We start from the raw sequence: 17,562 nt of genomic DNA, 5'->3' as shown, positions 1-17,562 counted from the left end.
CAAGGAAGCGTGATCCGGCTCAGCTTCAGCTCCAGTTGGTTGGTAGAACGATAGCCCAAGTCCTGACTTTTAAATACCTTGGAATTTGGTTCGATTCTAAAGGCACATGGGGAGGCCACATTAGATATCTAATAACGAAATGCCAACAAAGGATAAATTTTCTGCGAACAATAACTGGATCATGGTGGGGTTCTCATCCAAGTGACATGATAAGATTGTATCAAACAACAATACTTTCAGTAATGGAATATGGGTGCTTCTGTTTCCGTTCAGCTGCGAACACTCACATAATTAAACTGGAACGGATACAGTATCGTTGTTTACGAATTGCCTTAGGTTGCATGCAGTCGACCCATACGATGAGTCTTGAAGTACTAGCGGGAGTTCTTCCTTTAAAAGACCGATTCTGGGATCTCTCCTCTCGTTTACTTATTCGATGTGAGGTTATGAACCCACTGGTAATTGAAAATTTTGAAAGACTTGTCGAGCTTCAACCCCAAACCAGATTCATGACAGTGTATTTCAATCACATGTCACAAGAAATAACGCTTGCTAGGTATGTTTCCACATACGTCAATATACTAGATACTATCAACACATAGACTGCCTTAAAATGTTTTACACTGATGGGTCACGAATCAGTGGGGCCACTGGTTTCGGTATTTTCAACAATAATTTTTCAATTTCTCTCAAACTTGCAGAACCCACCTCTGTTTATATAGCGGAACTAGCAGCAGTTCACTATAGTATGCAAATAATTAATACTTTACCCCCGAACCATTACTTTATCCTCACTGATAGTCTCAGCACAATTGCAGCTCTACGCTCAAAGAGGATTGATAATCACGATCCATTCTTTTTGGGGAAGATACGAGAATCTCTGAATAACCTAACAAGAAAATGTTATAAATTTACCCTAGTGTCCCTAGTGTGGCTTCCCGCGCATTGCTCTATTGCGGGCAATGAGAAAGCTGATAATTTAGCCAAGATTGGTGCACTAGATGGTGAAATATATGAAAGACCCATCGCTTACAATGAATTTTATAGCGCTTCTCGACAGAGGACACTTGCTAGTTGGCAAACATCTTGGGACAATGGAGATATGGGACGATGGCTACACTCAATTATCCCTAAAGTATCAACGAAGGCATGGTTCAAAAGATTGGATGTAAGTCGGGACTTCATCCGTGTGATGTCTAGGGTCTAGGCTCATGTCCAATACTTTAGATGCGCATCTCCGTCATATTGGGCTCGCTGAGGGTAATCATTGTGCTTGTGGAGAGGGTCACCATACATTGAGCATGTTGTTTGGTCCTGCAATGAATATCGTGAAGCCAGATCACAATTAGTAGATTCTTTACAAGTCCGAGGAAGACCAATTCATGTTCCTGTTAGAGACATCCTGGCGTATCGCGATTCTCTATACATGGAACTTATCTATCATTTTCTAAAAACAGCGTCTGTCAAAATTTAATTAAATTCATCTCGTCATACTCTCATCCAAGGCTAATCATTCACCAATTAAAATGTCCTAGAATATTCAGTTTTTAAATTTAGACAATAACAGAAAAAAAGTAAATAAACGCACCCGAAAATACTAGATCATTATGAAATAAACAATGTAAGGAAAAAAGCAAAGAATAAAGTGATTTCAGTGTTAGTTTTAGACAAATTACTAGTATAGTTAAAATTAGTCTTAAGGATTTTTGTAACGCGCTATGTAAAAAAAGAAACTGGCGTAAAAAGCTTGCAAATGCCGTGTCAAATAAACGTATGGAAAAAAAAACTTAAAATACATCCCTTCAAGCTACTCTCGCCGGGGTTCTTCAGCGACTTGTTTCTAGAGTCACTGGATTCAAATGACATTTTATGTGTCAAAATGGCTCGAAATTTATTTTTACTTCGTTCAACGGTCAAAAATCCATTGTGTATTCTTCTAGTTGGTACAGTCTACATGTTGCTCGTTTGATCAGCAAGTAACGAATTGTACGAAACGAACCTGCGGAACTGGTATTTTTAATCTCCCAACATTTGATTGAATCTTTTAGGTGCTCTATATTGACAGATCTGCCATAAGAATGGGAATTTCAAATTTTTTCGTAATTTTTTCGATAGTTTATAGATTGATTTTAATAGATCATTTTTATAGTATAAAAATAAATTAGGTACAATATTCAAGTCAAGGGATTCATAATCGGTTAGTTTTTAAATTATTAAAATCCCCATCGACTTACAAATTATTGCCGTGCAAACCTTTTAGAAATTTTGCAAATTTTAGGATGTTATCTAGCCTCAGACACTAAGACATTTTTATTGCCAAAACATAAGAAGGCAAGTAAGAAGCTGTAGTTTAAATGTTTTAAAGACCACGCTCGTTTAAAAAGTATCTATGTATTTTATAATGGAGGCGTGATAATCGCAAGAAGAACATAATTTATTACTATAGCCCAAATATCGGCACGGTTCTCAAGTTTATTCTCTTTCATTCTCAGATCCCAGTCTCGCACCTGTGTCAGATGGTGAACAAACAAATCTACCAGCTGATAGACTACGCTCGGCGGATGCCAAACTTTACCAATCTCCACCGGGACGACCAGGTGATGCTACTTCGGTGCGGTTGGAACGAGATGCTCATTGCGTCCGTTGCCTGGAGAAGCATGGAGGTTTGTGCAGCTGAAGCATTGTCAATTAAATTATTTTTTTAAATAAAACGTCCGCTCTTTTCAGTACATTGAAACGGAACGTTCGCCTGACGGCAGTCGGGTGATGATCCGACAACCCCAGCAGCTGTGTTTGGGACCGGGATTTACCCTTCACCGGAACAGCGCTCTGCAGGCTGGGGTGGACACGTTGTTCGATCGAATTCTTTGTGAGCTCGGAATCAAAATGAAACGGCTAGAAGTAACACGAGCAGAACTCGGCGTTCTCAAGGCTATTATCCTGTTTAATCCTGGTGAGTATCCGTCGCTTGACAGGTTTGACAATGATTACTGTTTTGTTCAATGCTTTACCCCAGATATACGAGGACTAAAAAGCCAGAAAGAAATCGATCAAATGCGGGAAAAGATCTACTCTTGTCTAGACGAGCATTGCAAGCAGCAGCATCCCGCGGAAGAAGGACGATTCGCGCAGTTACTGCTTAGGCTGCCGGCCCTGCGCTCGATCAGTCTCAAGTGTCTCGATCATCTCAATTTCATACGATTGCTCAGTGATAAGCATTTGGATAACTTCATTATAGAGATGCTCGATATGCCGATGTAAAAAGGAACAGTTGACACATTTACGGTATTCGTCTCCTCATCACATTTATTATTTTTATCACTACCGATAGGGTTACTTTCTGCGGCTGTAGAAAGCTTGAAATTTTAGGATTTTTCTTATGTCAGAAAAAACAACAGTACTATGAAGTTTTAAGCAAATTGTAGGACTCAGTAACTTATTAAATAATAAATATATTTTAATATATATTAAATATAAACTAAATTAAAGAAATTAAAAAATGGTGCAAATAGATTTTATGAAAAATCGATTTATGATTACAAAAAGAACTCTGTTGATACAAAAAAGATGAAAATAAAGTTTAACAATATTCGCATATAGCTGAACTTTGATATTCACTTGCTAGTAGGGCTGCTCAGATGTTACTTGGAAGCACCGTTTGAAAATAGAACGACAAAGAAATGCAATCAGTTGTCTGATTACGCTGATTTCAACAAATCAATCAATAAAACGATAATTTCGATACTTTCTACAATGGTTAGCACGATGATACAGAAAATCAGCTTATTCAGCATTATAACGAATTTATTTTTTGAACGAATGTATTTCGATCCGATCTGATTTCATGTTTGACGCCGAAAGTTTGATTTTAACATTTAATTGCTTACACTTGCCAATTTGATAGATACCGGATGCTATAATACAATAAAGCCTATACATTGTATACTTGCCGTAAAATTTTTACCAATGAAAATTGATAATTCACGTTATAAAAATGCTTGAACCATGAATTTTAATATGGAAAGCTTTTGTACATGATTTTTATGAGCAGTTTTACCGTGTCTCCTAAGTAAATGATGTAATAGACATGGGCAAGGGTCAAATCGAGTAACTTTGATATATTGCCTTAAAAACAATTTTTATTGTCGTGGCTAACCAAACCGAGCGTTTTGAATGACTAGCTAATAAATTTCAGATTCACAAGCTGCTCGATTTTTGTACATAACTACCTCGATTGCCCAAAGCCAACTAGTGCGGGGTCTGCTCCGAAGTCAACAATGTCTTTCAGTTTCTCCTCTGAATCACAATTATAGCTGGTTTCTCTTCCGTCATTTCTGCTACAAATCAATTTTTGAACTATTTAACAACGTATTCAAACAATGAAGTGATCACCAAACGGTGAGATTACATAGTACTCACAAGTTTCCTTTCTCATGTTTCCAGGTGAGTCTAATGATGACATTTGGCCGTTAGACTGGTGTCGGCTGAGTAGCTGAATGAGAGAGTGCCAACGGACGGGCCTCAAAACATGTACCGTAAAACTTATACCCCAATCCAAAGTGTGACGTGACGCGTGCCGAGGGATGAACGGTGGGGATGCTCAACTATTAGAGCCACAGTCCTACGTAAAACTGTGACTGGGATTCGAAGTGATGACAAATACCAAGCCACGTACGAAGCCTGTAAGGCACCCCACCGTATTTTTGCCCTTACCCTGTCAAGTGGGGCTCTTGCAGGGTTGACTTACTTTTCCTAGTTATTCGTGGTAACAAAACGGAAACCACTAAGAACACTGTAAACATTAGTTTCTAGGAGATTGAGGCAATGGAGGTGGAAGAGAAGGATTCGGCAGAAAACAAACTTGGAGAGCTTCTGAATAGAGGCTCGTTTAAGCATGTTGTGTCCTGTACTTCGTCTATTCTCAATTCCAACTCGAACAGTGCAAAGGCAGACGCAGACCAGGCCGATGGAGGTGGGTTGGAGGGCTCCGAAAATAAATAAGAGGAATGCGGTCACCTTCAACGAAATGGTCAAGTTGAACTCGATGGCCATTATTCCGTTTAAGTACCGTGCGTACACCCTCAGCTATGAACAACTAAATGCTACTCGATGCAAACTGACCGATAGCATCATGGAGCAGAGCTCAAGCAATACGAGACCCAAGTTTAGGAAGTGCACTTACAAACAAGGGTATCTCGGGAACACCTGTGCAGACGAGGATACAGCTATCAGCTATGCAGCGATCAAACGCTAGAAAGGCGTTTCATTGGAAGCCGTTGAAGCGTCGCAGATTCCAAAACAGGCGTTGTACAGCCTGATGAAAACCGCCAACAGAGCTTCTGTGGAAGTTCTATGCAAGCAGGGACTGAAAAAGGTACTGTGGGTGGCGCAATGCGGAACATTTCACGACGGACTGCTGGTCATAGTAACGGTAAAGAGTGCATCGATGGTAGCCCGCCTCACGAGCTATACACAAAAGCACCCTACCGTATGCAGCTCATGAACTCAAGAAGAGGATCGGAAACACCCAGTAGGCGAAGTAGCGCAAACGGCAAGAACAGGACCGAAAAACACTAAAACAACGAGCAGCATTTGCTGTATCCAAGTGAACCTCTTATGCAAAAGCTGTGGGGGAAATAAACACAAAATCTTTGGATTAACTTCCTCAGTTCAAAAGTTAGTATATTCTGAAGACAAGCCAACTCCAAGAACTGAACTTCTGATGAACGGAGAAATAAATTTCTCTTCAATTACAGGATTCATTCAGTGAGACGTCGTTGCAATAACAGTGGAGGCACCGACGGCTAGGAGATTGTGATCGCCTCCGTCCTATTTCCCTGGCGATACGGTTACAGCACGACCTTCTGAAATCGATGCCCTTATAAAGTACTGCAGAAGCATAAACAAGCCCTTCATCATTGGATGTGATGCCAATGCACATAACACAATATGGGGTAGCACGGATATAAATACCAGAGGTGAGTACCTACTAGAATACCTTTCGTCAAATGATGTCAATGTATGTAACAAGGGAGTTGAACCTACATTTATGAACGCACTTAGGAGCGAAGTACTGGACCTCAGGTTTTTTTTGTTAGGGAAAACTGCCACTGCGACCATTGTTAAGGTTATCTTTTGTGGCTGCCCTGTTTGCTCTACATGTTACAAATTGCCTGTTACAAATTACATGTTACAAATTGCCTAAATCCATTATAGGAACTGAGTTGTTTGTTTGTCAGCATGTGTGCTTCCAACCGGGTAGTACATTTCTAATGTAGCTGAGGATCCGTTTGGGACAGGTATGCCATACCTCGTGAGGCGATGCCTTCTGAAGTACCGCTCTCTCCGAAGAAATAGTACTCTACACTAACAGAGAATATGTTCCGAGCTCTCGTAGTTGCAGAATCGACAAATGTCATCTCGACTTTTGCCAAATTTTTCGGATGATACTAAGCAGGGCAAACCTGTAATTATACGTAATTCTTTTCGTTTTAGATCCATTACTTTTTTTTGGCTCTGGTTGTATCTGGATGTATGAATTTCTTAGCTTATCTTGCGCCTTCTATCTCATGTTATGCAGCGCTCAAATAATGGAAAAGGTATAGCTGGCACGTTTCTGACGAACCTAGTCTGTCGGATCACAGGCACATAAAGTTCGCCATAGAAGCCAATAAACTCACAACACAAATGTACAGGGAAATAAGGAAAAAATAGTGTGTATTCTATTCATAACTGGAACAGTTGAAAAGAACGAGAAGTAAGATCCAATCTTCAGCAGATTAATAATACGGCAAATGACCTACAAAAGAAGATCCTAAACGCCTATAATGACAGTTGCCCTCTTGCAATAAGGTCTGTATGTCGCGATGTTCCACTAAGAAACATCGTGACATACAGACCTCATTACGAGCCTTATCAAAGAATCACTCAAATGACCTAGGGCAAGTGAAAAAAGCGATGGTTCTTTTACAACTGGCAAAAGTGAAACATTGGATGTTCTAAAGAAGACCCACTTTCCAGGGGTGACATTATGGAACCATTTCGAATCGACTTTTCCATACAAGCTTGCAAAGACAAAGGTACAATAGAGTGGCACGATTGAGAGTGAATCAGGTGATAGGGTGAGCACCCAAGTCAGCCTCACATGGTATGGGTAGGGCGAGCACAAAAGTAAGCCTAGCAAGGAATGAGTAAGGTGAGCACACAAGTCAGCCTCGCATGGAACGTAAAAGGTGAGCACAAAAGTCAGCCTTATGTGGGAGTGTTTGAGAGTGAATCAAAGTGCGATTGAGAGAGCACCCAAGTAAGCCTCATACAGGATGTTTGAACGCGTGAGTGAGAGTGAATGAGTACATTTAGTACAGCCATCCCCCCAGAAGTAATACCGAGAGGTAGTTCCTGGGAGACATGATGGCGGAGCCCAATGGAGTTTAGTCGGTATTAATGGCTGGTCACCATTCGAGTCCGACACGCCCCCAGTGCACCCCGTGCGGTAGATTGGACCCTACCAATAGCACGTGTACTGGGCTAGGACATAAAGGTCTTCTCCATTGTAAAAAAACAGATAAAAAGATTTGACACTACTGAAGGCCTATAGACATATCAGTTTCACATCAACACTTCTGAAACTGACGGAAAAACTACTGGATGGATTCGAGCAATTCGTAACATGTAGAGCAAACAGCCTCAAAAGATAACCTCAATAGTGATCGCAGTGGTAATGTTCCCCCTCGCAAAAAATAGTGAAATAACTTTGCTCTAGGAAACTTCTGTTTTGCCCCACTGTCAGTGGCGTAGTAAGAAAATTTTTCGGGGGGGGGGGGTTGGATATGAATTTTTTTTGTATAGATATGAAAAAATGTTCAAAAACATTCTGAGCAGGAAAAAAATGTTCAAAAACCAACTCAGGGAACGGGTTTGGGTAGTCAAGGTAGGAAAGCCTGTCTGTCTAATTTACTGAGCCCTTCAGTTCCCTTGTGCCATTCAGTACCACTTCCTCGCTGAGCTTCCGACCGCTTTGCGAACTACTCGGTCTAGTCTCCGACGATAGATCTAGCCTACTCCGACGAAAAGTTCCCCGGCGAGAGAAGTTCGAGCCAACCAGCCAGGTGCTGTCAGTTCGGCGATTCCGGTAGAGAAGGGCATCCGGTTTGCTGGAGCCCCGGCGCGACTGGTGGTGTATCGTCGCGGTCTACGCGGTCTCGTTCCCGGCGATGAATCTGACTGTAAGCTGACGGACAGGTCCCAGACGAAAGAAGTTCTCCCGATACCGATTCTTATTTGGTTTTAGTACTACAACTTCTTGAGCCCTTTGGCCCCGTAACCGGTGCAAGCAGGAGCCCCATATCGCAGTATCGATGCCGAAACACTAGATAAAGACCCGACATTTCGCATGTGTAATCAACGTGGTTGTTTAAGATCAATCAGTCGTCGATTATCACTCCCAATTACTTCAGTGCACGTTTCGATGCATTCACATGCCCTTCGATGGTGATCTGTATCCGCTGAACCGCTTTGCAGTTGCTGTCCAACAACAAATCCGTCTTGTAGTGAGCTATTTGCAGCTTGGCCCGTTCATCCAGCTCTCGATCGCATCGATTGTCTCCGTCACCGACACCTCCAATTCTTCAAGTGTCTCACCGTTAGTGACACATCGTCCACGAAACCAACGATTTTCACTTTCCTGGGCAGCCGCAGTGTTAAGACCCCACACTGATAGAATATATTCGTAAATCGCTAGGAATTAATTTCGTACAAATAACTTTCATAAAATATACGAATTTTTCGTACATATGATGAATCGTTCGTAGTTCTATCGAAACACTTTTATTTTTTATTACGAGTTTTTCGTGAAAACCACGAAATGACTTTCGTTAGCTTATTACGAAACAGCTTCATTCAGCAAACGAGTCGTTCGCTGTTATATACGAATATCTTTATAATATTTACGAGCACCATTCGTCAAACCGTCCACGTCAAAAGAGCAATATGAAGCAATTGTTGCTATACGTCAGATAATTGTTATTGTCTGACTATTTAGTAGTCGTATCCGTGTCCGCCGGTTGCAGGAAGATTTCCTGAACCTCTTTCGCTTCCAGTTGATTCAGAATCTGGAGCAGTACAGAATCAGTTGAGCCGTCGCGAATTGATCGTTGATTTTGTATGAATAATTTTGAGTTTTTCTCTGCCGGAGCAATATCGGTGCTGTCAAACATCGATCCTAAAAGATCGAATGCGACCAACGAAATCTTTGTAATATACATAAACGTTTATTAAAATAAACGAAACATTTCGTTTCTTTCACGACAAAAATGTCGATAACTTTCGTGCAATGTAAACTAAATAGGTAAAATTTACGAAAACTTTCGTTCATCAAGTGGCCATTTCTTCGTATCACAATAAAGTCGATTTGGCCACATCGATTTTTTTAAATAAAAAATGATGTTGTCAAACATCGATCCCAAAAGATCGACTGAAAACAAAAGGAGGCTAATAAATACGAAAACTTTTCTAAGATAAACGAAAAGATTTCGTGCGACCAACGAAATCGTTCGTAATATACACAAACGTTTATTAAAATAAGCAAAACATTTCATTTCATTCACGAAAAATAATGTCGGTATCAACGTATACCTACTTCTTCTTTGCCGTACGGTGTCGGTGACCAGGTAGTTGAATTGTGATTCGGGAAGAGACCCTCAACGATTATCTTTAGCTTACCCGGGCATATTTCAGCTGGTGTCGACGGACCCCGTCTTCGTCATTACGAGTCAGTACGCGTCCCCCCAGGGATTGGCGTTTATTTCTCAGCACAGCTACTTATGGCAATTGGCTTGCTAAGCTTGATCTCCCGTTTTAAAGAGTCCCTACCTTCTAGATACGTCGCTTGCGCTCCTTTCTCACTCTCCGATCTTGCGCTCTATGCCCGCCTTCTGGCTCTAAGACAAGCAGCGTGTAGCGTACTGAGTTACTCATTCAACCAGTAAGCTGCACGCCGTCTACTGCATGGCCCTAGTTTTCGTGACATTGTAACGTCACAAGCCGTCACAATCCTTCTTGTTAGATCAGCCGTATCAACGTACTTGATTCCGTTGTTCGCGGAAGTAACTCAACAAAGAAGTTTTCGTTGAAGGCTTTCGTCTTCCACTTTAGCTTGCCGCCTGTCCTTCTTCGTGCTGCAGCAGGGTTCCATTGGCCGACGCGGTTGCGAATCGCCTGGTGATCTCTATGGGGATACTTCTCTCACACTCTCCAGTCCATGTTCGCCGTCAGTCAAGGACTACAGAATGTGGTGAAATTTATCTCGGTACCGATATCCGTTTCGTGAACCATTAAGCTCCTAGCTTCTCGCTTCGCCGCGGTCTACTCGTTGTAGTCCTCGGCGGTTGAGCTAGCGTCCACAACGTGCCGAAAGGAAGGTGTCGAGTCTGCAGTGAATTTTCACTACAAGGAAATATTTTCACAACTTTTGCAAATGAAGCTTTGAGAATTTCATTTAAAATATTAGGCATATTTTTGTTTAACATATTCATTTTTTTTCAAATTTCTTCAAAGTATTTCGGGGGGGGGGGGGGGGGGGTTGTCACCAAACCCCCCCCCCCCCCCCCCCCGCTACTACGCCACTGCCCACTGTGCGCCTACTGATAACATTCAATCCGTAGACCGACATCGACTGTTTGTTATTGCATTCTGATGTAGTAGCGAGAGGGTGCGATCGATCGTGTGTGGTTTAATCCTGCTGTAGGCTGAACTAAATACCGGTCGCCGATGCCAGTGACATCTGTTTGTTGTTTGTTTTCTTGATGGAAAAGGACGATTCCAAGAGGAGCTTTAAGAATGAATGAACGAGGGGTAGGCACAGTGTAGTTGGTAAATCGATTGCCTTGTACGCAGCGCAACTGGGTTCGAATCCCGACCCCGCACATAGGGGTAGAAATTTTTCATAAGGGAATTTTCTAACCCGAAGAGGCGAATGACCTTAAGGTTAATACCTAAAATAAAAAAAATGAATGAACGAGCATTCTTTGAAGAAAATATGGCAGTAATTAAAGTTGCTCTACTGTGCAGAGAAAAGTTAGAGACCTACTACGAACGTATTCGTCAAACAACAATCTAATCTATGATAATTAAGACTGAGACACAGCATTGAACAGCTACGAGACGATCGTGCTACCGAAGAAGAGGGTAGGTTGTGGCTGCTCTTGTGGAGTGGATGGCTAGAACAATTCATGAACCGCCATCAGTAGCACTGCTGAAGCCGTATTAGGATCGAGAGTTCCGAATCGAGGGAATGTCTGATATGAAGGCGAGTACCAGTAACTACTAGAAGAGAGAATACAATTTAGGATTCAAACAGTGTTTACAAAAAGACCGAGTGTTTACGAGGCAATTGAGCAACTGTGTCATTTGTGACACAATGAAGTTCTAAGAGAATGTGAATCATACACCCAAATATGATGTGCCACAAATCAAATTGTACAGAGAAGTCAGTGGAAATCTTCTCAAGAACAAATGTAAGTTGAACTGTAGGTTGGAAATAACACTAAGACAAAAATGGTAATAGAAATAGCAACATCTGTTGATGAGAGTACAAACATGCGGACACGCAACGCGACGACAAATTCCAAACATCGAATCCATCCAATGTTCAGGAGGAGATCGGACAGCTGAGGAACAGTGAAGTCGTTGGAAGCAGTTCAATCACAAAAAAGCTAGAACTCCAGGATAATTTCGGATGTTTGGGAGGATGAGATTGTATCAGAGGATTGACATTGCTAAACGCTACCCACGAGGAGCTCTTTTTAATTGATTATCATTACCTATCACCAACAGCAAGATAATTCGTACACAAATACACCGTGTCATGCCCTGTATTTCTTTCGTATCACCAGACTAACGTTTAAAATTTGAATTTTCCGATGATGCGTCACTACAACAGGTATTCGTTTTCCAAAACACCTGATTAACCCTGGCGCCTTCATATCAAATAGCAAGAAAACGCTTCTCATCGTTTTCCTGTTTTTTGATTTCTTCAATGTCTAGCCCTCACCCCACCCGTCTAGAAACGTTGAAAGAAACGTATGTCAACAAGTTCGTTATCACAGCATTCAGGGACATAATGTTGCTTTAGTAAATTCAAGTAACCCTCCTCAGCCATAAGGGATGGTGTATAGATTAGTACCTACCGTTGGCAATGGCTTCAAGAGTGAAAAGAGAGTGAGTGCCACATCTTTCTCACGTTGCCGTGAGAGAATGATACAAATTAGGAACAGGCTTTTAATGGTCTTCATGATATCGAACAGCCCTGGAATAATCAAAGTGACTGTTGAATGAGTTGTATGTAGTTGCTTTTGCTTAGTTGGCGCAATATTGGGGCATTGGAGTTCCGTATATATCTTATTATCGATTTAGAAAACTGTTTGTTTTTCGTATAACGTAACAGCACGGTTCATATGTAAAAAGAGACGAGTAATTGGATAAATTACACCGTTCTTACATAAAAATAATGCTTAGACTATTCTAATATTCAGGAAACAGATATCACCATAGATTCTTTTTGCACCAAATTTTGGGGAGAATGGAATACTAGAGAAGATTTCTTCTGATGGAGTTTGTAACAACGCGTGTAATTTTTTTACATGTTTCATCGATAAAGCTAAATGTAGATTTTGCTATCGTAGGTACCAATAACACTTACCGCAGTAAGGACCAGGAATCCATTATCGATATCACTTTCTGCAGCGTTGGACTGACCGGAAACCTGAACTGGAGAGTGTGCGAGGAGTATACCCATAGAAACCATTAATCGAATCGGTACTGCATTGTAGAAAAGAATACATCACGGGGGAGGCAGATAAATGAGCGGAGGTGAAAAACAAGGACGTGTTCGTCAAAGCACTTAGATTGGAAAGCATCTTCTTGAACCTACGTGCGGACAATTTAACGGCAACACTAACAAGGGCGTGTTAGGCGATCATAGCGAGGAAAGGAAAACCGAGAGGGTGTCGCTACCCAGCAAACTGGTGGAATACGGCGATCTACGTGCAAGTTACCTCTGAACCCTGGAGAATAAGTTATACAGAGCTGCGCGAATTGCTCTCAATAAAGTAATCAAGTTAATCCTTGGGGAGACGCTGGCAGAAGATAAAAGTCCTAGCTTGCACCTGGAGAAAATAAAAGTCATGATCGAAGGGCTTTTCCCGCTGCATGAACTAACGATCTGGTCGCTTTCAACGTACAGTGAGCAGAATGATTATAAAGAAGAAGCCAGAATAACATATGAAGAGCTGATCGAGATGCCACGAAACCAAAGGAAGCCACACGGACGGAATGCAGAATCTGGTTTTGAAAACATAGATACAGGAGAACTCGGATGTGTTCAGGACTACGCTGCAGAAATGCATCTATGAAGGTAGTTTTCCTGATAACTGGAAACGATAGAAGCTGGTGTAGCTGCCAAAGTCGGTAAACCCTTCTAGAGATCCTTCAGCGTATAGGCCACTATGTCGGTTAGATTCGGTCGGAAAACTCTTAGAGAGAGAGAGTAATCATGAGCAGTCGTACCAAGTACACAAATAGTGAGAACAGTGGATCCCATCCATACGATTGCAGAGTCTGTGGAGACAACACAGTAAAAAACAGAGCTAGAGAAATCCCTATTGCGTGGTTGTCACCTTGGACATGCAGAATGATTTCAACAATGTTAGCTGGGAAGTAATCGCCTATTCGCTGCACAGCATGAGGCTTCTTGATATACTGAAGATGTACTTTCCAGATCTAATACTGATCTACCAGACAGAAAAGGGAGGGAGAAGAATGACAGTTACGGCAGGCGTTCCTCGGGGCTCTATTCTCGGCCCGAAGTAATTGTACAGGGTGCGCGATGAAGTATTGGGCCTTCCTGGGGCGCGAAGATTGTCGGTTTTGAGTATGATGTGTTTCATAAAATTGGGGAATCACTGGAAGGGGTGGAAGTATTTGCCACGAACGCGATATAATAAGCTGGCTGAGCCCATCATAAAACAGAGGTGGTTTTGATTAGCTACCAAAAATTGGAGAATATATCATCAACTCAAAACGCAAAGTTAAACAATAGGGCGTGAAAATTGGCGACTGAACGTCAATACAGTCGTGATTCGCTGGTTGGGCGACAGCTTCTGCCACCTAATGAATTTGATTCGCTAGTTAGACCGAATGACGGATGTCAGAATCTCTCCAAAGGTGTTGTGTAAAAGCAGTTGTTCACATCTTTATGGCATTCAGATGCTTTTTAGTTGGACAATGGTCCAACTAGCGGAGGTCCAACTAAAAAGCGGTCCAGGTAAAAAGTGACCAACCAGCGAATCACGACTATAGTTATGTCGATTACTCTTGTGGCAAGACGGGAAGAGCGACCACAACTTTGATCAGAATCATGTCGAACAATTCGGCGATAGGTAGCACGTAGGAGACTCCTGTTGACGTCAGCCCTCCGGTACGGTAGTCCGGCATGGTTCCTAGAAAGGAAAACGACAAGAAATAAATCGGGCTTTGAAGCCAGTTCATCTCGGACTAGAACGAGGCCGAAGGGATTCGTTAAACGGAGATCTTGCGCTAGAACACTAAGCGCACGACCAGACAACATGTTTAATGTCGCGATAACCGTCATATAAACGAAGAGGCCGCTCTTCACGACTTCAATACACCGGAGATGAGTATTTAACGTCTAATGATTCTACATGACCCGAGATATTACTGGAATGAAGTCACGATACTCATGCATCCCCTTGGATGTTTGTTTGATTCCTTTAGGATTCCTGAACTTTCATTGCTCCACGAAATTTGCCAATTTTCGAGCGTGCTCTGACAAGACATACTGAAAAACTCGTTGAAGCTACGCAATCTTTTATAAATATTACCTTCTAATGCCTAAAGTGTCTGCATTTTCATTATCATCATTTTAAGCGCCCGTCTTCTTAGTACCCGAAATAAAGCAATGCGAAAGAACTCAATTTTACAGATAAAGTACTCAGGAACTCCAATTTTTCCCCAGACAATACAAAGAGTATTTTCTATGCTCCATCGAACAGAGAGCCTCATTGAAACTGTAACGCTGTGGGCATGGTCGTTGATAGGTAAATATAAAACCATCAGTTTTTTTAAGAAGATAGATTCATTTTCCTGAAAATTTTTCCAGCGGTGTGAGAAAATACTGCTTTTTTCATTTTCCAAAATGGCCGCTTTTCCAAGCTTTCTCAGTTGAACCTTAGAGAACAATCATTACGTTTATGTATAGTATTATCAAATCATTGGAATGTGGATCTACACGGAATACTACTGTCGCCGAAAAGGGATTCTTGGTTCCGTGTATTCCGTACAAAGGTTTAATCCAATACAGAACGATGGCCCTAGCCAACCGACGAAACAATTCTCGACAAACATATGATTACGGCCTAAAAGCCAACTGTCAAAATCCACTTTGAATTGAAATTCCGAACAAACCGTTACTAGCCGAACATAGTTCACAGCAGTTTATGAAAGAGAAAACTTTTCTCTTTCGTTTACTACCAACATCTGTGATTGGCGTGTAACGGTTTGTCCGGAATTTCCATTCAAAGTGAATTTTGACAGTTGGTTTTTAGGCCGTAATCATATGTTTTTCGAGAATTTTTCTCTCGTCGTCGGCGGACCGTTGCCAATTACTGCGTTTTGCGTGGCGTATATACGGAAAAATTCGGACGATCCGACGTTCAAAATGTTCTAATAGGACCGTTTCAATTCTGGGCAATGTTTGCCCTCCACGGAGTAGGAGGCTTTTCACGGTTGCTCGCGCTGGGTAATCGTTTCGCCTGACCTGTAATCGCAGTGCAAATGCATTGTGTATAACCTGGGGTAAAATGTAGGGACACTTGGCATCTTTGATGTCCCATGTGGAAATTGCTGCTAGTTTCTAAAATTTTCGAGACCAGGAACCACTTACATCGGTTTTGTAACAGCACCCTTGAAGGGACACTCTCAGGCTTTTACGAGGAAGTTTAGGAAAGAAAATGATTTTCCTTTTTCGTAAATTTATAAGCACATTAGAAGATGTTCCCACAATGGGATGCATCAATCCATCCGGATGGTTAGACACTCGTTCTTTAGTGAACAAGCAAGCATAGAAATCAGTCGTTGCCGGTGGCGTAGCCCTCTTTAGCATTTCTACAGGGCATTCATGCCCATGTTGTTTGTGAACAACAACGTTTTTAAACTTTTGATTGAGGCGAGATTTACTCACGAAAACAAGTAAGGCTCATTAATGTGATTATTGCCTTTAATTTGAGTATTAACAGTTACAAGGATCAGCTCTAGAACTGAAGTTATTGCAATTAGTCTGATTGGATTCCGATGGAGCAGTGCTGCCAGGGACAGTTTACGTTGACCACGGAAAATGATTTTTTCACATATCTTCGTTATGGTGCAATATTATTGAAAACTGATAAAACTTATCAATTTAGACTATCGTTGGCTACGTTTTCCACGTAATTGGACTATTGTAAATATTCTAGGAGAATTGTATTGAGCATTAGAAGCTAAAAATTGACCAGCGTCTAGCGCTGCCATGGGAGCAACAATCTTTATGAAAATAGGCTTTTCGTGTTTCTTGACTCCACTGTTTTCAAGGAAAAATAGTTTTGAAACCCTACATGCACTAGAAAAAAGTTGGGCATGAAAAGGTTGAAAGAGTGCTTCAATTTTTATCCACATGATTTATATGCGGGATATGTCGGGGAGTCACTTCACGGTAGGAAGACTTTCCATGATTCTCTCCGCATTGTTCACACCGTGCCTTGTTTACACAATAGGTAGCTGTCGGCCAATTGTTTGCAACGATGCCAGTTTTTGCGCCACGGCACAAAAAGGCGACTCAAAAGATCCAAGTTTAGAAGAGCATATCCGGCGAATGGCTCGAAATGAGGCTGATGAAAAATAAGTTGTTTTTACATACTTCTCGATTTTTGCTGAACGCAATTGTTTGCAAATCAGAATGTTCACTGACCGAAGCAAAAGATTCTTGAAGGAGCCAACCCCATACTTCGCAATTGAGGCCCCTGTTAGAGACTCCACCATCAATCTCTACATCCCGGGCGGGTACGGCGACAAAATATTTTTTTCGTATACGGCTGAGTGTTATTTAGTTTTGTAGACCATCCAGAGACCGGTTGCATTAGTTGAATGTAATTTGTATCGAAAAGCAGACTTATCCGCATTATTTTTGCCATCGTAGAAATATCCAAATGGACCTCCATTGAGCCTGAGGGGATGTCGATCGTCGGAGTTACCTTTCCATTAGCCAAGACTACCATGCGGGCTTCAGCACCCGCGTAAAGATGGTATTATCGAAAGGAAAGAAAAATTAATGCAACGAAATTTAAAATAATGGAGTAATTGGTACTTCGCTGTAGAATATTTGTAGTGTCAGTAATAAACAAAATACCTTTTCGCTGAACCGTCGGCCATAGAGACCGTCAACAAAGTGTGTTTCCAAATACTCACCTGATATTATCCGGAAATTTTTATTTTTAAATTATTTTATCAAAATGA

General features: G+C 41.5%; 1 protein-coding gene across 10 annotated transcripts in view; it reads left to right on the top strand.

Moving 5' to 3' along the window:
* Positions 1-3,563, top strand: part of LOC131684934 (protein ultraspiracle homolog) — an 83,722-nt gene extending 80,159 nt beyond the window's left edge. For 9 of the 10 annotated variants that reach the window (XM_058968225.1, XM_058968222.1, XM_058968221.1 and 6 more), the window contains 3 exons: positions 2,493-2,663; positions 2,728-2,953; positions 3,017-3,563. In XM_058968225.1, the coding sequence (XP_058824208.1) occupies positions 2,493-2,663; positions 2,728-2,953; positions 3,017-3,261 (642 nt within the window). In that variant the 3' untranslated portion in view covers positions 3,262-3,563. The remainder of the gene's footprint in view (positions 1-2,492; positions 2,664-2,727; positions 2,954-3,016) is intronic. The other variant, XM_058968227.1, reaches the window with a different exon arrangement.
* Positions 3,564-17,562: the final 13,999 nt, after the last annotated feature.

This window comes from Topomyia yanbarensis, chromosome 2 (genome assembly GCF_030247195.1).
Source record: "Topomyia yanbarensis strain Yona2022 chromosome 2, ASM3024719v1, whole genome shotgun sequence".
Lineage (NCBI taxonomy): Eukaryota > Metazoa > Arthropoda > Insecta > Diptera > Culicidae > Topomyia > Topomyia yanbarensis.
Note: the sequence above shows the minus strand (reverse complement) of the source record. Positions and strands in the feature narration are given on the sequence as shown.